Source organism: Dichomitus squalens, assembly GCF_000275845.1.
Source record: "Dichomitus squalens LYAD-421 SS1 unplaced genomic scaffold DICSQscaffold_64, whole genome shotgun sequence".
NCBI classification, from domain to species: domain Eukaryota; kingdom Fungi; phylum Basidiomycota; class Agaricomycetes; order Polyporales; family Polyporaceae; genus Dichomitus; species Dichomitus squalens.
The window spans coordinates 139,005-158,347 of NW_006766946.1; the positions used below are offsets into that span (position 1 = coordinate 139,005).

Here is a 19,343-nt window from a genome sequence, read left to right on the forward strand (position 1 = left end):
CTAGCCAGTCTCCCGGCTCACGCTCTGACAGAAGACTGTCGATCAATGAGTTGGCCATTTTAGCTGTCCTTATGGGAACGCTCACGATATGGTGGGCCTAGGTTTAGGGCCACTGTCGGCCCAACGAAGGCCACCGTAGCTGCTTCCAGACCCAATCAGTGACGGAGTCACTATCAGTCAGCATATGCATACCCTGGTGAGAGGCCTGAGGAGTTCATGTTTTCCGGACAAACTGACGCTGTTAATCTACGAGATGAACCTCCAGATCAATGACCGTCACAAATGGCATGAAAGGGTGGAGGAGACGGAGACCACGGTGATCAAAGCACGTGTACAGCGTCTGCTGTGCAGACTTGCGGGTCATATCCGACGCTGACTCGATCGTCATGGGCCTCATCGCTTCCTGGAAGATGTCGCGGATGACGATAACACAATACATGGAGACGTAGGAGGTAAATCACAATGTAAACGTCGCACAGCTCATAAAAGCCCGGAGTCAGGCGGTCCGGTTCCGAGCTTGAAAGCACCGCTGTCGACGTGAACGTGTCTCCTGGTCCATATTATCCGGACGCGACCCTCCGTAGGTCGAAGAACGCCAGTCAATCGAAGCAGGAAAGCGCAAGACTGGAGGTCGAGAACGCGGAGGATGATCTCGTCCAGAAGACGGAGGTTGCGATCAGGGCCCTCATGAAGGCTGTGCTCGAGAATGTACGGAAGAATCCGGCGACTATCATTCATCTTTACAGTACTGATTCCCTGTCTTACAGCCCGAACCTTTGAAGAACTTGAATGAGTTCGCCAAGGCTCAGGTCCGTCAGCTGATACAATTGTACATGCCAAGGAGTCACTGTCAGACGATGTGTTACGAGACAGCAGCTGATAGCTACAATTCGTCTTCATCCGACGTCGAGAATTCACCCTGGTACTGCTCCATCTGAGACAACGCTGTCCAGTCCAGGAACGGCAGTTTGGCCTCGCTGTCCTGGCTCTGCGCGCGAGCGTAAACCTGCTCCCTGCTCGCGTTGAAATGCTCCTCCAACTGCTTGGCGTGCTCGTTCAGCCGTGACAAAAAGTTGTATACCCGAGGTTCCCCATCTTCTGCCTCCAGGTCAAGTGGGTTCTCGAGGATATTGCGGTCAACGAGATAGCAACACTGTCGACAGTAGTCAGTGTAATGAATGCCAGGGAGAGTGAAGAGTAAGAGCGTTTTACATACATTGTGGGCATCTGAGTACCATGCTTGGGTGAGGTATCCCCGAGAACCGCAGACAGCGAGGCCGTAGACAGGGAAGTCTACTATGCCCATCGTTCTAAAGAACCAAGCTGCGCTAGCCACAGCCACACGTTGCTTATTCCTTGTCTCTGTCTGGAGCTTGTCTCTAGAAGCCTGAGATTGGTGATTGATCAACAGCACGGGAAGGTGCACGTCGAATTCCGAGTCGCACGCGTCGAGAGCCAGGTTGCGGTTTGGTGGGTTGCTCGAGAATACTCGCATATTTGCAAACGTACGTCCCCCATGCACATCGCCAAATCGATGAACCAATTCGTGCAAGAGACCCTTGATCGCGACGGTGTAAGCCAAGTCGACCTCTACGCCGACTGGGTAGGCCTGCAGCCGGTGCATCATACCGTCCCTTCCCTTTCGCGCGACGTCTACTAGATCGGGGTCTCTCTGGAGCTTTCGTGAACAGTCTGCGATCTCCCAATTTGCATACGCGACGCTGCATGCGGCCCATGTCTCCGCCTGTTCTGTCTGGCGATTACTACGAATCTTGGAACGGTGGATACGTTCAAGGTGCCAGTAGTGGTCTTGTAGGCCTTTAGCGATTCCCGTGAATGGTAACTCCCCGGGATGTTGTTGGAGGCGATCGAACTCGAAACAGCGAACGGTTTTGACCTCTTGGTGAGCGCTAATAAACGGTGAAGGCGACCTCGATGCGTGCTGACATTACTCATGTGTGACGTACTCACAGGACACATAGCTTGAGTTGAATCTGCTTCCCATCTTGGGATGGGTATACCTCGTTGACCCTCTGTAAGAGATCATATAGAGCCAAAGGTAGCTGCGGACCACCACCGTCCTTCCAATGATGCGATGCGAGGCGCTCCTGCGCTTCTCCGCTAGTACGGAATGGTAGTTGATGGTATTTTCTAACTACGTCCTCGATCTCCTCAAAAGTATCAGTGTCGGAGAGCAGCGGCACTGAGCGGACGTAGTGGTCTAGAAGCCATTCTTCCACCAGAGGATTTGGCAAGCCATAACCGCGCTCGCCGTTCGGGTCGCTATCCGTGATCATAGCTTCGTGTCTGTCCTCTGAATGGGAGCTCAAGCTTTTCCATCGCCATTTAGATCAGAGTTAATATGGTATTATCTCTATATCAGAGTAACGTACCCTGCTGTCACTGCAGAAGGTGATTGTGCCGGAGTTTCTCTACTTTGCGAGTCATGCCCGGTGGTATCTTGACCGTCCCGTACCATTTTGCTTTGGATATCAGATGGTGCAGATAGTAGGGGTTCCATGGTGGAAAGCCTATCACTAAGTGATTTCATATGATTCCTATTTCGTCTCGGAAATCATACAAAGTCGATATGGGAGACGTACCAAAGGTTCAGAGACCTCCTCGGGGAGCTGTGCAGGAAGATGTCCTCGGTGCCACGTAGGCGACCGCCTGTGCAGGATTATTGAGAGTTACTGTTGGTTACCGAGAATCAGGCCGGTTTAACGCTCTAAATTCATACCAATGCGACATTTTGCTATTTGAGGATTTTCGCTCTTCCGCCGTTTCAGGAGGGCATGGCACTGAAGGGTCGCGTGCATGACCGGGCTCAGTCTCCTTTAAACGATTGGTGAATGGAAATACTATGAATACAGCAAAGGGAATAATCCTCGATCCGGTCTGAGGCGGCTACCAGATGATGACGAGGTGGGAAAACAAGCTCGGACAACACTTGTATTCGTAAAGGACCCGCATACTACTCTATCACTTCATCTTCGTAAACATTTCTATGGAATGCCTTAAACATTGGATGTCTGCTTCGAGTGTTCTCTAACGAGAATCGCGGGTAGCACCATAACACAAATCATGGCGTACCTTCTCGTCGGCTAGGCGGACATTCGCGGAAACAGCTAACTCATAGTCGACCTGAGACTCGACCTTCTGGATCTTTGACGAGCTCATCTTAGCTAGGTCGAGCTTCTTCCTGCTCTTATTGCTCTCGCCGTCTAGATCTACTTGACCCTAGAACATACGACGTCCATTCAGCGAAAACACGACAGCGCAACAACCACTTGAAGACTCACCCTGACGAGCACGTGCAGGAAGACAGTCGGGGTGGGAAATTCAGACTCGCAGCCTTTAGGAAAGCCGCCGATGTCGCGAACCACCTCCAAAGGTTTCAGGTTCTTCGTGCGCCCAAGGAATGTTGGGACCTGAGATTCGAACAGCTTTGCCTCAGCATCATTCTGAGCACGAATATACGCTGCACAAAACATTCAATGAATCAATGCCAAAAAAAGCGACAAATCAACCAGAAGCTGACCATGAAGATTTTGGAGGGCATTGTAGGAAGCAGCAAGAGCATGAGCCGACTTGACGACGGAGAAGATGGGGCCGAGATTGATGCTCGGCCTGAGTGAATTCGTATGTCTTGTCCTACATTTCCCAAAATCACTGTTAGCTTCGATGACTGGATGAACGTCAGCAGACACGTACAAAGGTGGAGTACTTCGAGAGCATGATCGAGGGCGTCCAGTCATTGGGGCAGCATGGGAGACGCTGCCACCAGAGCTCCTCCCTTACGAATGGCATGAAGGGGTGGAGGAGACGAAGACCGTAATTCAAGCATGTGCGCGATCAAGCGTTCGCTGTGCAGACCTGCGCGTAGTCTCTGACGCTGACTGGGCTTTATCGCTTCCTGGAGACGTAGGAGGCGAATCATCATGTAAACGTCGCACAGCCCATAAAGCCGAGCGGCCCGTCAAGCGGTCCGGATCAGCCGGCTCGAGCTGAAGGCGGCCAACGTGCGCCTAAGTGCCGACGTTTTGTGAAAGCACCGTTGTCGACGTGAACACGTCTCCTATGGCCCATAGTACTATTCGTACGCGACCCTCCGTGGCTTGCCAAACGCCAGGCAGTCGAAGCAGGAAGCCGCAAGACTCGAGGTCGACAACGCGGAGGACGATTTCGTTCGGAAGACGGAGGTTGCGAGCACCCTCATGAAGACTGTTCTCGAGAACGTACGTTCAGTTCTCAACAACGTCGGTTGTCTGCATGAGCGCTCACTAGTTTGTTCCTGCTCTTGTTGCGGGAACCCCTGAAGAACCTTGACGAGCTCGCCACGGCTCAGGTCAGATCGGCTCCTGTTGTCGCCGTCTGGACGCCTACTCCTCGGAGTCATCCTCCTGTCACAGCTCTTATTCTATGCTACTGCCGCCGAGTCTCTCTCATCTGTACAAGGCGATATCTATGAGCTCGGCGGTGCCGCTCAGGGCTGATTTCGGTGCGTCTTCCATTTCTTGCCTCGACCCTCGTTTCCCTTGCTAATGTTCGGCTACAACATCTGCAGGAAGTCTCACAATCACTTGACTGTGGCATTCTTAATGCCATTACAGCTTGACGTCCCCTGCTGAGCCATGGCCGTATATGTCTGTCATACGGGCTACTGACGAAGGGCCATACTTTCCCGGCGTCGGCTTTGGACCGCGAGCAATGTATTGCTCTATCTTCCGTGTTATCCTATGTCCTGTCATCATTGTGGAAAACGTGCTTTGATGAGTTCACGTTGCGGCAGCATGCAACGCAGGTGCGGGTTGATGCTATCTTTGTTATGGTGACCGACATGCTCCCTGAACGTAGCTTTCCCAGCGGATACTCTTGGAACGCAGAGTCTGCACCCCACGTAAGCTTCCACCAACGAGCCGTTCAATCGGTGCTGACTCTCAAACACTGTACTGATAGCAGTACTGGACATAGGAAGTTTCTCAGAAGAGCTTCGTAGCGACAAATAATCCAATCAGGATGGTATGTAGGGTTTCAACAATATGATCTGCGGGCGCAGTCACCACTTCCCGCTCTTGTTTTCCGCTAGTCACGATGGGCTGCGCTGGTGTGAGGATACTGAGCTTCAGAGCATCCAAATTATGGCAACCCAATACACTTGTTGTACATGGCTAGTATTCGAGCAACCGTCTCACTCCGAGACCTCTTTGTCTACCTCCGGGTCCTCTTCGTCTACCTCCGAATCCTCTTCGTCTACCTCCGGGTCCTCTTCGTCTACCTTCAGGTCCCTTTCGTCTACCTTCAGGTCCCTTTCGTCTACCTTCAGGTCCCCCTCATTTACCTCCAGGTCCCTTCCGTCTACCTCCGGTGGGATGCCTCCTGGCCACACTTCTTCCAGCTGCGACCGTGAGGTCCAACTGAGCGACGCCCTGCCTTCCTCGGACTTCAAACGCTCTGATAACGATGGCTTGGCTTGTTCGAATCGGGCGAGTAGATCCGCCGCGCTCCTGTTTACCATGCCGAAGAAGTCGGCACAACGGAGGATTCCAGTTTCTTCAGCTATGTCGAACTCGGTGCCATCTCGGTCGACATCCACGATGAAGCAGCACTGACGATGAGTGTTATCAAGCCTGAGATACCCTCATGCAAGATAGACTTACGCCTTCCGATTGTGAGTACCATGCCTGGCATACCAGGCCTTTTGTACCATACGTCGCAAGGCCATACACCGGGAAGTCGAATATGCCAAGCGCAGCAAGGAAGCGCGCGGCACTGGTACATCCCATCCGTTGCTCGTTGATAGTCGCAACTTCGAGCTCAGTGCCAAGCCGCTGGTGGTTCACGATCAGTAGAGGAAGGTGTAGGCTCGAGGAGTTCACAGGATCATCTGTTGTTTAGTCAAGGGGTATCAGTCGAACCCTTTAGTCGCAACCATAAGGAGCGCTCACCAAGTTGATAGAATGTGATGGAATCCAGGAACCCCTGGTCGGCTTGACCATCTACATTGAGGGGAGCGATTATGGCGAGAGATGCATCCACGACACTGCCAGTAGGATATCTCAACAATCGAGTCCTGTAATCCTGCATTCGCACTTCGTATGCGTGCTTGAAGGCGCTAGACAAGTGTTGCATGTGCCTATAACTGTACCGTGTGTCGGACATAGTTTCCCTCTCCTGGCTCATGATTTTTGAGAACTCCCACAGAGGTCTGATGTCATCTAGAGAGTGCACAGCATCTCTCCCGGAGAGGACTGCATCGCGACGCGCCCTGAACTCTTCACGAATGACGCGTGCATATTGGTCCATGCTGGCATAGATCGTGCAGTAGGGAAGCACCTGACGGCCCAGTGCCTGAGTATCAGTGCTGACTGTTACCAGGGAATACGCTTGTGCCAATTCGTCGCATTCTGTGGATCTGAGGTATTCGACAGGAACCTTCATGCTGGAGTTGTTCAGTGGTATTATACATAGACATAGTAATCGCAAATTTAAAACTTACAAATACTTTGTCGGCACTCCAGAAGCATCTGAGGCCTCTCGGGAAGCCCACTGAGCGAGGTGACGCCAAGGCCATGACCAGCTTTCGAGGGTGGGACATTCGCCTTCTAGGTGAACAGTTGTCTCGAGTACTACAGTTGCCAGCGCGTAAATATCGGAATTCTCCTTTGTTTTCGTGTAAAATTGCAGGCGTGAGTTGACGGCAAGGGGTCAAAAGAGCGGTGCTACTCACCGGCATCCATGAGCCAGTTGTACTACGTAAGATTTTCAGATACTGGCGTACTTTCTCTTGAAATTCGTCATACACTGGTCCGTCGCAAGCCCTGGGAAGCGGCAGGGGGATTACGCTATGATCTAGCATCCAATCTATTATACCGGGACCCCCGCTTCCCGAATGATCGCTTCCCGGTACGGCCTCTTGATCGCTCTTCAGGTCGTGTTCAAGGAGCCTGAGACGTGATTACTAAGTTTATCTGTTTTGATGAGTTCGAGGAGGAAGCCTACCACAGATTAGATCGTGTTGGCCAACGAAGTCTGCCAGCTGACCTCAGTACGTGCGGACGCGGGACAATGACTATGTCTCACGACTGCCAAGATGTAGGACTCATGAACCCACAATCGAGATGTCCCTCGTTGTACAAGGAAGCTCTAATATGTAACGTCAACGCGTTGTTGTGATGAACATCGGAGAGTGAACAAACCTGCAGTCGTAAACTTCTCTATTCCACTCTCTTATCCACTCGTCAGTTAGTTGGTCCTCAGACAAAGTTTCCAGTATAGGGCCATCCCTCCAATGATGAATGCATTCACAGTCCACCCCAGGAACCGCTCGTTCAAGGGGGAGACTTGATGATATTGTGGCGAAGTGCAGGCCTATTCGGATGAGGAAGTCGGAGAAAGCCAACGCAGATGATTGATCATGGAGATTGAATACACCGTAATCGGGTGAAGTCCGCATCTTCGCACTAAGCGAAGTTGCGATATGCATCTGTTTCAAATGCACGTCAACTAACTGTGCGTAACCGGCCTCAACACGCTGGTATTCACCATGTGATCGACGTCATTGCTCTGTGACTCCTCCATCCATCCGACCAGTACCTGGAGCGTGGAGTTCGACTCGATTTGATTTTGAGTGATGCCCAATACGGGGATATCTTGACAGCCAAGCGCCTTGCGTTGATGCATAGCGCTGCACATCAGGGGTACGATGTCAGCGCGAGTTGCAATGCATAACATTGGGATTAGGGGAATGGGATATGTTGTCGAAGACGTGAAGTGTGCTTGAGGAATACTTGCTGAAATCTTGTGCAACTCATCGGCCACGGCAGCGCCCGCTGTCTCAGCTGTTAAGCATCCTATCTTAGAATTTGAGTCGAAGCACTAGCATGGATGACTACTGACATAGGGTATCAGATAGTCCATTACTAGTTTGGGGGGTTGTAGCAGATGATTGTATGCTTGCTGATGTGCCACTGTGAGCGTCCCGAGGGGTTACACAGTCTCCTGCATCCGTCAACGGGCGACCTAGGATACCGGGCAGTCCATCACAATCTTCGGGGGCTATAGCAGACGAATGTGTGCTCTCTAAGGTGTCACTGTGAGCGTCTTGAAGCGAATGTGCCTTCCATGTTGCGCCGTCTGCTGCATCTGTCATCAGGGCGCATACCCATAACAGCTCCGTCCGCGCTACTCACCGTTCCGTGTGAATGGAATGAGACCAAGCAGTAACGCCTCCCTATTCCTTAGCATATTGCTGGCACCATCCAGCTTCGGGAGGGCGAATCTGCTATTGATACTGCGGTATATCGTAATAATGGCATTAGTGAGCGTGGTCGAGTATCTAACAGCGAACTCACAACACCGAGCAGTTTGGAACAGTCTTACGGAAGACACACGCAATCACCAATAACCAGAGGGATCCACGATCGGTCAGGGGTTGGAGCTCGGGGTACCTAAACAAATAGTTGACGACTGAGTGGATTGACCGGGACAAACTGCTATGCATTTCTTCCTCATACAGTTAATAAGCAGCGTTCCGCTTGTGTGCACAGAAATACTTACCGTTCGGATTGGTAGAAAGCGTAGGGTCGGTAAGGATCGACGGATGGTGAGCGGGGTGTTGCAGCAAATCAGACAAGCTGCGAGCATGTGAAGGCCATTCTCCAGTCGGTGTTAGTGGGTGGAGAGATACTTGTAGCTTCTCTGCAGTATCGTAGAGCATGTCAGTACAAGTCATCTTGAGCGAGGTGAGTAGAGTGGGTCGTTATGAAAAATGCCGGTCTCTATCAGATGGTAAACTTCTCCCCTTGAAGCGCTCGGCGCCCACATATCCAAACATCGAAGTGTCCTTCTCTACACATCATCATGTCAGAACGTTTCTGTATACATGTGTACTGACACCAAATTTGTTTCAATTGGCAAAGCGCACTGCGTTTACGGGAGCAGTCGACCCTCAGTCGGCCTGCGACTCGACTTTTTCGTTTTTCGACCAGTTCGTCACCCAGCTGACACCGGACAGGTGATGTGTCCTCTGATTCCCAATAGTCTACCATCCTCCTGGCCTGTGCCTGCCCAGAGTGTAGCGGACTGCCGCCCTGACACAATTACTTCTATCGCGGGGTTCTGCTATGTATGCTGTAATGAAACTTGAATTCGTGATCGCTGATGAAGCTGAAGGAGAGTCGCCTAGCATACGTGCCGTATGGTATTCTGTCTTGTGAGCCGCAAATTTGATTCCCTGCACTATACTCGAGGAGGACATACCGATGGGCCAGAGATGAGCCTGTGTATGGAGGTAATGGACGACTTTCCATAAGGATTTACGGCTCTACGGACGTCCGTAGATTTCTAGGCGGGGTTTGAAACAGTCTGTGGATCTTGGGCGCTAAACAGGCGGCATGTTCTGCTCATCATCAGCACGTGACTGGAGTGGCTTATGTCATGTCTGTATTTGGCATGCAGTTCGCTTTGTCATGATGGCTCCTTCCTTTCTCGTGGTCACGGCACCGTATGCCGAGGTCTACGGACTGTCTACGGCCTGTTAGAGATTTAGAAAGGGGGGTCGGACCCCCCTCCTAGATTTTGACGTCCGTATCCTAAATTTCATCAGCGGAGTTCAGATCTGGTGTCGGCAACACTGCCCCTTGCCCAAATCGGTCTGTTTAGAGATTTACGGACGTCCGTAGAGCCGTAGATAGCTTATGGAAAGTCATCCATTGATGAGTCAATTGATGGACGGTAGAGGGCGAAGGTGCGGGCGCTCGGGCAGCGGGCCGAGGGAACGGCAAGCAGCGGACGCGGACCGGGAGTCTAAGCCTACTGCGAGGACCGCCACCTCCGTAAGTACGCCGAACCCGAACTTGCCATGCCGCCTGCGCACAAGGACGGACGGGCTGCGGCACTCTACGGACCTTTGCGACGGCGTATGATAGAGAACGGCGACTGGGACAGGTGCGCGCTTCGATTGGTTTGGCCGGTAAACATGATGAATTAGACAGGAGCTGACAACATCGTATGCCACAGGATATGCTCCCGGTTGGCACGCGAGCTCAACGAGAGCGGATGGATCGACCGGTTCAAGGACAGGAGCAAAGGTATTTGAACCACAGCTGGACGCAAGGAGGGGTGCTCACCTCTGAGAGGACAGAAATGGCTCGGAGCGCCGAAGGGAACGGCGGCGTCTCCGTCGACTCACTTCTTGCTGAATTGCTTCCTCAGGCTGAAGGTACAGATTATGTTTGTTTCGGTGTATCAGTGAGGAGACAGATACTGATTGCGTGTGTCTCAGAAGAGATTCCAGTCAACACGCGACAGGAGATAGTCAGCGTGATTCGTAAGTTACTGGAGAGGCAGATCGAGTTCACTTGAGTGGTGCCGAAGAGGGCTTCGAGGCGATATTGAGAAAATTGTGCTATACTGAGCTCTGTTCTACATGTTTTCGACTAGCATGTGTCGTGTATGTTATTGGTTCACCATTTAGCATGCGAGTGGCGGGGAAAGAGGCAGTTTCTATAATAGGGTGAGAAGCCGTTAGCGCCCGACAGCTCTGCGTGTGCAGGTGACGGTGTCCACCGTCCACCGTCTACTGTCCCAGCCAAGGTCCCCCCACGCCTCCCTCAGCAGCCATGTTCTCCAGGTCGCCCAGAAGCGCAATCTCTGCGGCACAGAGAGCTGCTCGTCTCCAGAGCACAATTGCGATGTGCGTTCCGTCTACTTCAGACTGACCTGACGTTGCGGATTCGACCTCACGCGTCTCTAGACCTGCTGCCTCCAGCGCGTCGTCCTCCGCCAACACGCCAGCATTGCCGCCCCAGAGACTGACAGAAGCTCAATACGCAGCAAGCGTCGTCCATGGACGTAGCGTTCGCCCCCCATTCTACCTTCCCAAAACGCATGGCATCCCCGTCGCGACCCTGCACTTCCGTTCGTACCATCCCAAGCTCCTCGACTTCTTCGTCCACTTCGCCAGTCACGCCGCCACTGCGCTCGGCATCCCCATCTCAAAGCCGGTCCATCTTCCCACCGAGAGGAGGCTATGGACGGTCCTGCGCGGCCCATTCGTCCACAAAAAGTCTCAGGAGAACTTTGAGCGGAGGACGCACAAGCGCGTCGTGAAGGCGTGGGACGCGAACCCGGAGGTCGTGGATCTGCTCGTGCAGTACCTCGAGAGGCATATCGCGCCGGGCGTCGGCCTGCGGACGGTCCAGTGGAGGCGGGCACCGGTGGGCGTGGGCCAGAAGACGTTGGAGGCGGTCATGGGTTCGTTGCGGTTGGACGACCAGGTGCGGCGCGAGAAGGTGAAGGCGTTGGGCGAGCAGATTGTGAAGCAGGAGCTGGCGAGTGCGGCGGAGGCTGCGAAGGAGGGTGCGGTGGCGAAGACATCGCCCAAGGCCGACAAGAAGAGTTCATAGTTCCTGTGTCCTCTACGCTTTTACTGCATCGACATCCCCCTGGATTGTATTGTCCAGGTAATATACGCATCAATAGACTACCATCGGGTATTACTCCTGCTATGCCCGCCTGTGTGTCGATATCACACCAGCTGCTACGTTCGCGCGTATGTTCTCGACACATTCTTGATTCGCTGTTCGGAGCCACGTGGGGAAAGAACTGACACGGGCGTCTAGACGGTTCGTCAACGCTGTCTTCGACCACCACCATCCACTCTCCGCCCATCGACGCCTCACAATGACCTCCTACGAAAACGACCCGTTCTACCTTAGGTGCGAAGACACGAAGATGACCTCCCGGCGTGTGCAGGACTGACGTCTTGCTCACGCCTCATTGCAGGTACTAGTAAGTCTCCCTTCTCTTCTTGCGCCTGTTTTCACGCGCCATATGCGCCGCCAGACCAACAATGCTGACTGGATTTGCAGCACAGGACACTCTGGCAAGCACGGCCACGAGTTCTTGGAGTTCGAGTACTCCCACGGACGCCTTCGTTACGCAAACAACTCCAACTACCGCAATGACAGTCTCATCCGCAAAGAGAGTACGTGGCTACGTCTTCCTGACAGTCCGAGACATACGCAGTCATATAAGGAACTGGGATTGGGCTGATGCTCTGGTACTGCACTAGTGTGGGTTGGCCCACTTGTCGTAAAGGAGCTCAAGCGTATCATCGAGTCGAGCGAGATCACCAAGTGAGCGTCCCCTGCTACCTAATCGCGGGTGATAGTTGCTGAAACCAGCTCAGGGAAGACGATACCAATTGGCCCAAGAAGAACATCGTTGGGAAACAGGAGCTCGAGATCCGCGTTGGCAACGACCACATCGCTTTCGAGGTGCGCTCCCGCTGGTCATGTACTGTGGCATGCATTGTGCTCATTTACGTGTATCTGCGCATGCTTGTAGACTGCAAAGATTGGCTCGTTGGTTGATGTCGCGGACAGTGAGGATCCGGAGGGTTTGCGTGTGTTCTATTATTTGGTGCAGGACCTGAAGGTATGTTCGGATACACCATCACTATCTTGGTCTCAGATGCTAATATGTGTATGGACAGTGCCTGATCTTCTCGCTGATCTCCCTCCATTTCAAGATCAAGCCGATCTAAAAGGGCTTGGCTTGGTCACCAACGCCCGGTTGCGACTGGCTTCACGCCTGTGTCGTAGTCTCTCTCTGTCTGTTTATCGTAAATTGGTGGTGTTGAATGAATGTTTCTGTACTTGCTTGTCCAACTCGCTGTGTGACAGCTTATCCTCGCGTCGATTTGGCCTATGGTTTTGAGTTGGAACCCTAACCTATATTGATACGCCTAGTCCACAATTACAAGATTGCTTCGTGACATGACTACAAGTGTCAAACAGGAGTACAGATAAGTTATCCACATCGTCCGGCATCAGGTCAATCGTTGACCATATAGGCTTTATACTCAGGAATGTGCAACACTAGGCACCGAATAGTTAGTTCCGTCTAAGACATTTGGTCAGAATGGCACGTACCCGACTTCCCAGGTGCTATCTCTGGCGATGCAAAGGCCTTCAGACAAGACGGGTTGGGTGGGCGGCAAGCATTGGCTAGCGGCCGCGGAAGCAATTTGAACCTATGAAGGAAAGTGTAACTAGTGAGTCCGTCGTTCTCCCGACATGTCCAATCTGGGAAAACACCTACAAAATCGAGCCAGCAGTATGTGAGCGGGTCTGGGCCGAGGTTCTCGAAGAAGAACCTGCAGGTCCCGAACGTGATCGTCTGGACGTGGTTCGGGTCAACGGTGAACGTCGGACCTGTGTGGGGTGGCCGTGGGCTGTGAGAGCGTGCTCGGGACGGGTACTGCAGAGACGACTCACTGATCTGGCCGTTGAGGATGGTGATGGAGTTGACGAGCGCCTGACAATCATCCGTCGTGGGCGGGAGCTGTCCGAACTCGTTGCAGACGTTGGTGCAGATCGCGCCGCAGACGTTCGTCCCCGTCTCAGTCGGGGCTGCCGCCGACGCGGTGGTGGTCACGGTGACTACGTCGGTCTCGGTCGCGCTCGACACCACCGTGGTCAGGTCCGTCGCCGTCGTCACTTCCGTATCTGTGAGTGTAGTGAGTTCCGTCGCAGTGGCGGTCGTCACTTCGGTCGCGGTCGCGGTCGTGGCGGAGACGCTGGTGATCAAGGATACGGAGACTGAGGTCACGGTGTCGGTTTTGGTCGCAGTCGTAGCCTTCGTCACGGTTTTGGTTGACGTGGTCGGCTTCGCTGGGGGCGCCTTGGCGCAGTCGAGGGAAGGGAAAAAGAAGTAGAGGATGCCGTCGAGCCAACTCCAAACCCCAGGCAATGCGGCGCAGTCATGCGCGGCCACGCCAGGTGAAGTAGAACTGACGGGTGCCTCGCAGGAAAATTGCCCGAACTCGATCGTCCCGTTGCCGACCGTGAGCGAGGCGGCGGCGACCGCATTGGGCTCTAAGCCGGCAGCAGTGCACAGGCTGCTCGAGTTGGTGGCAGATGCCTGCCGAGCTGATAATATACGTGTCAGGTCAGCGTGTTCTGTATGAAGGGGAAGAGGGGAGTTGGCCATACCAACAAAATGCGGCGTCGTGAGCGCAGTGCTGCTCACTGCGCAAGCGAGGAGGACGAGGATGGCTGTCCAGGCAGAAGTCATGGTCGGATGTGGCCTGCGGCTGGGTTGAGCCTGCGTGACGTCGTAGAAAGTCTCTGGGGTTTGGATCGTCCGACGGCGGCGATAGGTCCTCTCATATGCTACCTTTTATACGGGGCTTCGTCTCCCTTCCTCCGACGATATATTGCCTCGCTGGCTTGGACGTCGGTTGCTATCGAGCAGGCGTCCGGCTACAGGCGAGGGACGTGTGAAAATAAGAGACATGAAGCGATGAAAACGTCAAGCAATGTGTCCAGGCCAGGGACCTGATGTGATGTCGCGCGGTGGACGACACGCATCCGAAGAAAAGAATGGGAGAAGAGGACGTCGGGAGGAGGGCGGTTTGGCCCACCCATCGTGCCATTGAATACAACCGGGATGTGCCTAGGACGTGATGTCCCGTGGCTGAGCATGCTGGACAACTCTTGAGTGCTTTACGAGAGTTTTTGGACGGACCATGCGTGCTCAGCTCATTTTCCTGTTCTCTGATTCAATTAGGCTTTCGGCCCTAACTTTTTGTGGAGACTTGCCAAAGCTTATTCGTTCCGCGCAGTCTCCTACTCGGGACATCCCGTGGAAGCGAGCAAAGTCCCAGGTTGGACAGCCAGCTGACGGAGCAGAGAAGTAGGAACCTGATAGAGGGAGCTAACGCACTGTGGCCGGTGTTGATTGTGTCTTGAGGCGGCTGTGGTAGTGGTCCGGATGTCGGCCAGAACGGATCGCTGGACTCGGAGCTATGCTCCGTGGGATCACGGAACTAGAAGTAAGGCACCGAGGGCTTCTCGCGGATGCGTAGGTACTGGCGGGATCGCTCTGCTGTCATAGACTTAGAGACGCCTGAATGAAAATAATAATCTTTCCGAATCTTCATGTTGATGGAGTGCTCAGTGTAGTATTTACCTTAACAGGGTGAGATGGTGATGTCTGCCGTTTCATAGATGGCAGGCAGTGAAGATCTATCTAGATGCCGCGACGGCGAAGAGAGATGAAGCCAATGATGTTCTCACCACTGTCCAGAAACGTCCCCTCGAACCGACGTCTCTGCACATGTCCGCCCCTGTGAGGCGCAGGCACCTGAGACGGGTGCTCTGCGGGGGCAAGAGGCATTCTACATCCACCGGCATTAGGACTGCAATTCATCGGGAATAGTGGGTGCCTGGGCTCTCCGTCGTCCTAGGGTGCCAGACTCGCTGGTACGAGCTGTCCTTTGAGAGTGCTCACAGACTACGAGCTCGGAACGAATGGTAGGCGTAGTGAGATCATCGGATACTCCCACAACGGAAGATGTCACAGCTGTGCGACCGGACAACTGCTCGCACAGCCTCCCCGGGTGTCGTATCCACACACGCTGCATATCTCATGAGCGAAGGACCGCTGGAACTGGGACGGTCTGTAACTCGATACTTTCCCGACAATCGGATAGTTTACGCGATCGCGGAGGGCTCACTGTACAGGATATGATACTGAATTGAAATGAATAAATAGCATAGAGCCGGGATCAGGCTCTATTGGCAGCGACTCGACATGCCAGCACGACTCATCGACTGGACTGACGATGCAGGTCAGGCAGCGCATAGTAGCCGGTTGCGAAGGCTTAGTAACTTCCAAGATCTGAGGCTCCACTTGGAAAGGTCCGATATCACCGTATACGCTAAACAGAGATGACCTCGTCATGAGCCTAAGAGGCCGTCGGAGGCAATCGACACATGGTCATCACACTTTCGTATACATAGACGTCACCGGAGTATATTGACCTATCGACCCAATGTACAACATATTCCCAGAAATATAGAAGCTACATATTCCACAACATCTCAGGGTCGTCAACTGGACTATGCTCAAGAGTGAGCGGCACTAGAAGCCAGTTGAATGTGAGTATATGACATGAAACCATACAATGACAACTATACGCACCCAACCTGCCAGAGACCATCGGCAGAAAGGCAGAGCCCCTCGGAATGGACAGGCTGAACGGGCGGGAAGCAAGCCGACCCCGCGGCAGCGGCGGTTTGGCCCTGCGTGCCAAATTCAGGCAGCATCAGTGAAGTGTTGGAAGAAAGCATGAGTCGAGAGACGTACGAAGGCAAGCCAGCAGTTTTCCACACTGTCCAGGGCGAGGTTCTCGAAGAAGAACCGGCACGTTCCGAAGGTCAGCGTCTGAGCATGGCCTCCATCAACTGTGAAAGTCGGCGCTGCATCAAGTAGTATTAGCGTCGCGGAAAGTGTTCAAAGAGTCGGACCAGAACTAGGATATTGTCACGGACAGGACTCTCGGGCGTCGTCAAATGATACAGCGGGACGTGAACCTCTAACAGGAGGTGGGTCGACTTACATACGGAGCCATTGAGGATAGTGATCGCATCAACAATGGTCTGGCAGTCCTCCGTAGTCGGAGGGAGGTTACCACTATCGCTGCACACGTTCTGACCTGCACCAGCAAAAGAATCAGTTCATGCAACAACTAGCACGATATAACGTGTTTGTAGGAAGCCGGCCACGCACAAATTTCGCCGCAGATATTGGGAATCGGCGTCGCGGTTTGACGCTTGGTAACGGACGTGCCACAAGAGAGCTGTGTGAGCTCGACTTCCTTGTCCCCGACAGCGATGGTGGTGGTAGAGACCGTCTTTGCGTCAGTGCAGAAAGATTGGTCGCGAGCTTTCAAGAACTACCGTCAGCCGAAGACTTTACAATGGGGAGGAGGAAAAGCGAGAACTCACGGAGAAGAGACGCGTAACTGGTCGCTGCGATGGCAGCAGAGACGAGGGCAAAACAGAAGGCCTTCATAGTGGATCGTGAGTACAAGGAAGCGGGTCTGCTAGGTAGAGCTTGTGAGCACGAAGGGGAGATCCAGGACCTCTGAGTAGACTGTCAGTCGATACACAGGCTTTATAGGGATATGTGCTTGTGGTGCCCTCCAAATCCAGAGCGACGGCCCAGAATGCATTCCGGCTTTCCATCCTCCACTGTTCGGATGCTCGAAGCGGAACGACAAGCGGGGGACGGCAATGGCAAGAATGTCCGACGTTCTCCGTACCGCCGGGTGAAAGCATTACTCTGTATGCCAGGGCCAGGGCACCGCGTGGACCGAGAAGTATGTTCAATTGCCACAATACACGATGGTCGTAGAAGGCCAGAGTCATCTAGCCGCCAACACTGGGGTTGCAAGCGCCTTAAGGAACCCGCCCATGTATGGGTGCCTGTGATGCCGTGGAATTGTGAAAAAAGCGACTCACTCACGGCATTGTGCTCTGGTAGAACTCCTTCAAATACTGCCGCGTCCAAAGAACATCGAGAACACAGCATCCTTTTCGCTTCGAGAGCCTAAATGACTGTTGTAATTGAGGTCATCCCTGAGGCAGGATGAGAATGACAAAAAACGACAGGCCGTATACGGCGATGGAAAGGCTGCGACAGCGCTTGCCGGCGGCTGCTTCCTATTCCTATTGCCTGCGATTCATGCAACGTACGTTTTGCCGACCCACAGTGTGAGAATACAACTTAGGAACGTCAAGGGAAAACAAGGCCGGGTGTGGTCATGACACGGTACATACTGTTCCCCGTATTAGTGGGATATGGCCAAGATCGAGCCCACCAATCATATGCGTTTCAGCTGGACTGGCAAGGATGATGGACTTCTGAGGGACTAATCTGTATCAACATGAATGACAGGAACCAGAACTCACCGTGCGCTCTTCGGCGATAGTCGTGTCATGTCAAATGGGCATTGCCATGACCGAATTGTGAGCCGCACACCGCGGATGGCAGTTGACAAGGAACGGCGCAGCAGCCGCGTGAGCGTTGTCCCTGCGCGCGTCGCGGAAGCAGAGTCAGCGATCCTTTCTCAGCGATGTTATACACCGCACATACCTTGTCGAAGCGGACCTGAATTTCGGTGGTCCGGGTTGACTCTCCACGAGCATCTGACACCTTCGATAGTTGGGCCGCATTCTGAGCGAAGTGGTGCCTGACAGTGAGTCCCTTCCAGGAATTATGTCGATTGCACGGGGACGAGGCCCAGTATGCCAAGGACCAGCTTGCTCGGGCGGTACAAGTGAGCAAACGCCATGGATGTTGCTGCACTGAAGCGGTCCGACCAACGGCGGATTATAAACGGCGGATTTCCCGCATAGTAGTCAGCCGTCCGCGAAAACGGCGTCAAAGATATCCTGCCGAGCATGGGAGTACCTAACGATTCAGGCAGCTGAGCCGCACAGCAGAAGCATTCTGTTGATGGAAGCTCACAGGTAAAACTTCGCAGGTCTTACAAGAGTTCCCGCCGAAACACCGAGCGTACAACGGCGGCACTTACTACAGTATCATATGCATGGATGACTCAATTGGACACGGTCTACACGAGTCCCACGATTAAGGGTCGAGAAGGGTACCTGCGAGTGCAGCTAGCGCCGTTCCGCGTGCCATTGTCTATTTCGAGGCCTTTGTGAAGCTCATGGGCGATGGAGGAAGACGATACTAGGTCTACAGGCGTGCTTGAATCAAGACTAGAATAACTTACGCAGGGGTGAGCTGCAGATCGGCTAGCCAGGACAGCAACCCATGGCCTCACTAGAAAGCCTTCGAACAACACTTGTACATGCTGCGTTGGAACTAAAGCATCCCGGCGCGCAGGATCGTAAGGACCTGAGATAAGGAGGCCGACAATATCGTACGGGCACACAACCGTGGAATGGCGTCTGCGGTACGTCACGGGCGGTAGAGGCTAACGGGCAGTAGCCTGTCTGGCAAGAGACAATTAGAGCTTCGACGACCCCTATTACAAGAGAATGGTGAACACAGTCTCTAAATTTGAAGTCGGCATATCGGAGAGGTCTTGTGGGATCCCAGAAGGGTCTGAGCAGGCACTGTAGCTAGATGGACGAGCAGGGATCGGCTCGTTCCCATGATCTCGTGAGATGGCTCTCAAGGGAGGCTCTGGAACGACCCACTGCAATGCCGCACATACAGCAGGGCATATTGGGCGGTATTCACAAAGAGGTTGAGCTGCCATTGAACCGTATCTTGAGACGGATCGTCCGTCTGCACCAAGCACCATGTCCAATGCGGGATCAGCGCCTAGACGTATGAGGTCAAGATGTGCTTGCGAGGACGGCCTATGCCGCCATCAAACACATGGATGCCATGCGTCAAGGGCGAAGACCCCATGAGAGAACAAGAACAGGACTTGAACACAGAGAGGATCAACGAGAACGCGCGATAGCCCACGAGCTGCATTGCGCAGAGGAATCTCGGAAAGGCAGCAACGC

General features: G+C 53.4%; 7 protein-coding genes across 7 annotated transcripts; 3 read left to right on the forward strand and 4 right to left on the reverse strand.

The window, feature by feature from the left end:
- Positions 1-883: 883 nt before the first annotated feature.
- Positions 884-2,297, reverse strand: DICSQDRAFT_174439 (uncharacterized protein; the record flags this gene model as incomplete). The annotated part of the gene is made up of 3 exons (XM_007370277.1): positions 884-1,153; positions 1,217-1,910; positions 1,972-2,297. The coding sequence occupies 3 exons, from the start codon at positions 2,295-2,297 to the stop codon at positions 884-886; spliced, it is 1,290 nt and encodes a 429-aa protein (XP_007370339.1).
- Positions 2,298-3,078: 781 nt separating this feature from the next.
- On the reverse strand, positions 3,079-3,608 carry DICSQDRAFT_22027 (uncharacterized protein; the record flags this gene model as incomplete). Its single annotated transcript, XM_007370278.1, has 3 exons — positions 3,079-3,240; positions 3,303-3,481; positions 3,542-3,608. Coding segments are annotated over 3 exons (408 nt in total), but the record flags the coding sequence as incomplete, so codon positions are not given.
- A 1,790-nt stretch (positions 3,609-5,398) lies between these two features.
- Positions 5,399-5,786, reverse strand: DICSQDRAFT_20953 (uncharacterized protein; the record flags this gene model as incomplete). Its single annotated transcript, XM_007370279.1, has 2 exons — positions 5,399-5,608; positions 5,694-5,786. Coding segments are annotated over 2 exons (303 nt in total), but the record flags the coding sequence as incomplete, so codon positions are not given.
- A 4,076-nt stretch (positions 5,787-9,862) lies between these two features.
- On the forward strand, positions 9,863-10,365 carry DICSQDRAFT_70514 (uncharacterized protein; the record flags this gene model as incomplete). Its single annotated transcript, XM_007370280.1, has 4 exons — positions 9,863-9,948; positions 10,021-10,091; positions 10,145-10,222; positions 10,286-10,365. 4 exons carry the CDS (start codon positions 9,863-9,865, stop codon positions 10,363-10,365), a joined length of 315 nt encoding a protein of 104 aa, XP_007370342.1.
- A 254-nt stretch (positions 10,366-10,619) lies between these two features.
- Positions 10,620-11,484, forward strand: DICSQDRAFT_92958 (ribosomal protein S10; the record flags this gene model as incomplete). Its single annotated transcript, XM_007370281.1, has 2 exons — positions 10,620-10,696; positions 10,757-11,484. The coding sequence occupies 2 exons, from the start codon at positions 10,623-10,625 to the stop codon at positions 11,406-11,408; spliced, it is 726 nt and encodes a 241-aa protein (XP_007370343.1). The 3' UTR covers positions 11,409-11,484.
- A 201-nt stretch (positions 11,485-11,685) lies between these two features.
- DICSQDRAFT_183522 (mago nashi) lies at positions 11,686-12,669 on the forward strand (the record flags this gene model as incomplete). The annotated part of the gene is made up of 7 exons (XM_007370282.1): positions 11,686-11,720; positions 11,788-11,793; positions 11,874-11,989; positions 12,077-12,140; positions 12,194-12,281; positions 12,352-12,441; positions 12,500-12,669. 7 exons carry the CDS (start codon positions 11,686-11,688, stop codon positions 12,548-12,550), a joined length of 450 nt encoding a protein of 149 aa, XP_007370344.1. The 3' UTR covers positions 12,551-12,669.
- Positions 12,670-12,922: 253 nt separating this feature from the next.
- On the reverse strand, positions 12,923-16,866 carry DICSQDRAFT_157655 (uncharacterized protein; the record flags this gene model as incomplete). The annotated part of the gene is made up of 5 exons (XM_007370283.1): positions 12,923-13,039; positions 13,108-13,220; positions 16,412-16,507; positions 16,582-16,737; positions 16,800-16,866. 5 exons carry the CDS (start codon positions 16,864-16,866, stop codon positions 12,923-12,925), a joined length of 549 nt encoding a protein of 182 aa, XP_007370345.1.
- Positions 16,867-19,343: the final 2,477 nt, after the last annotated feature.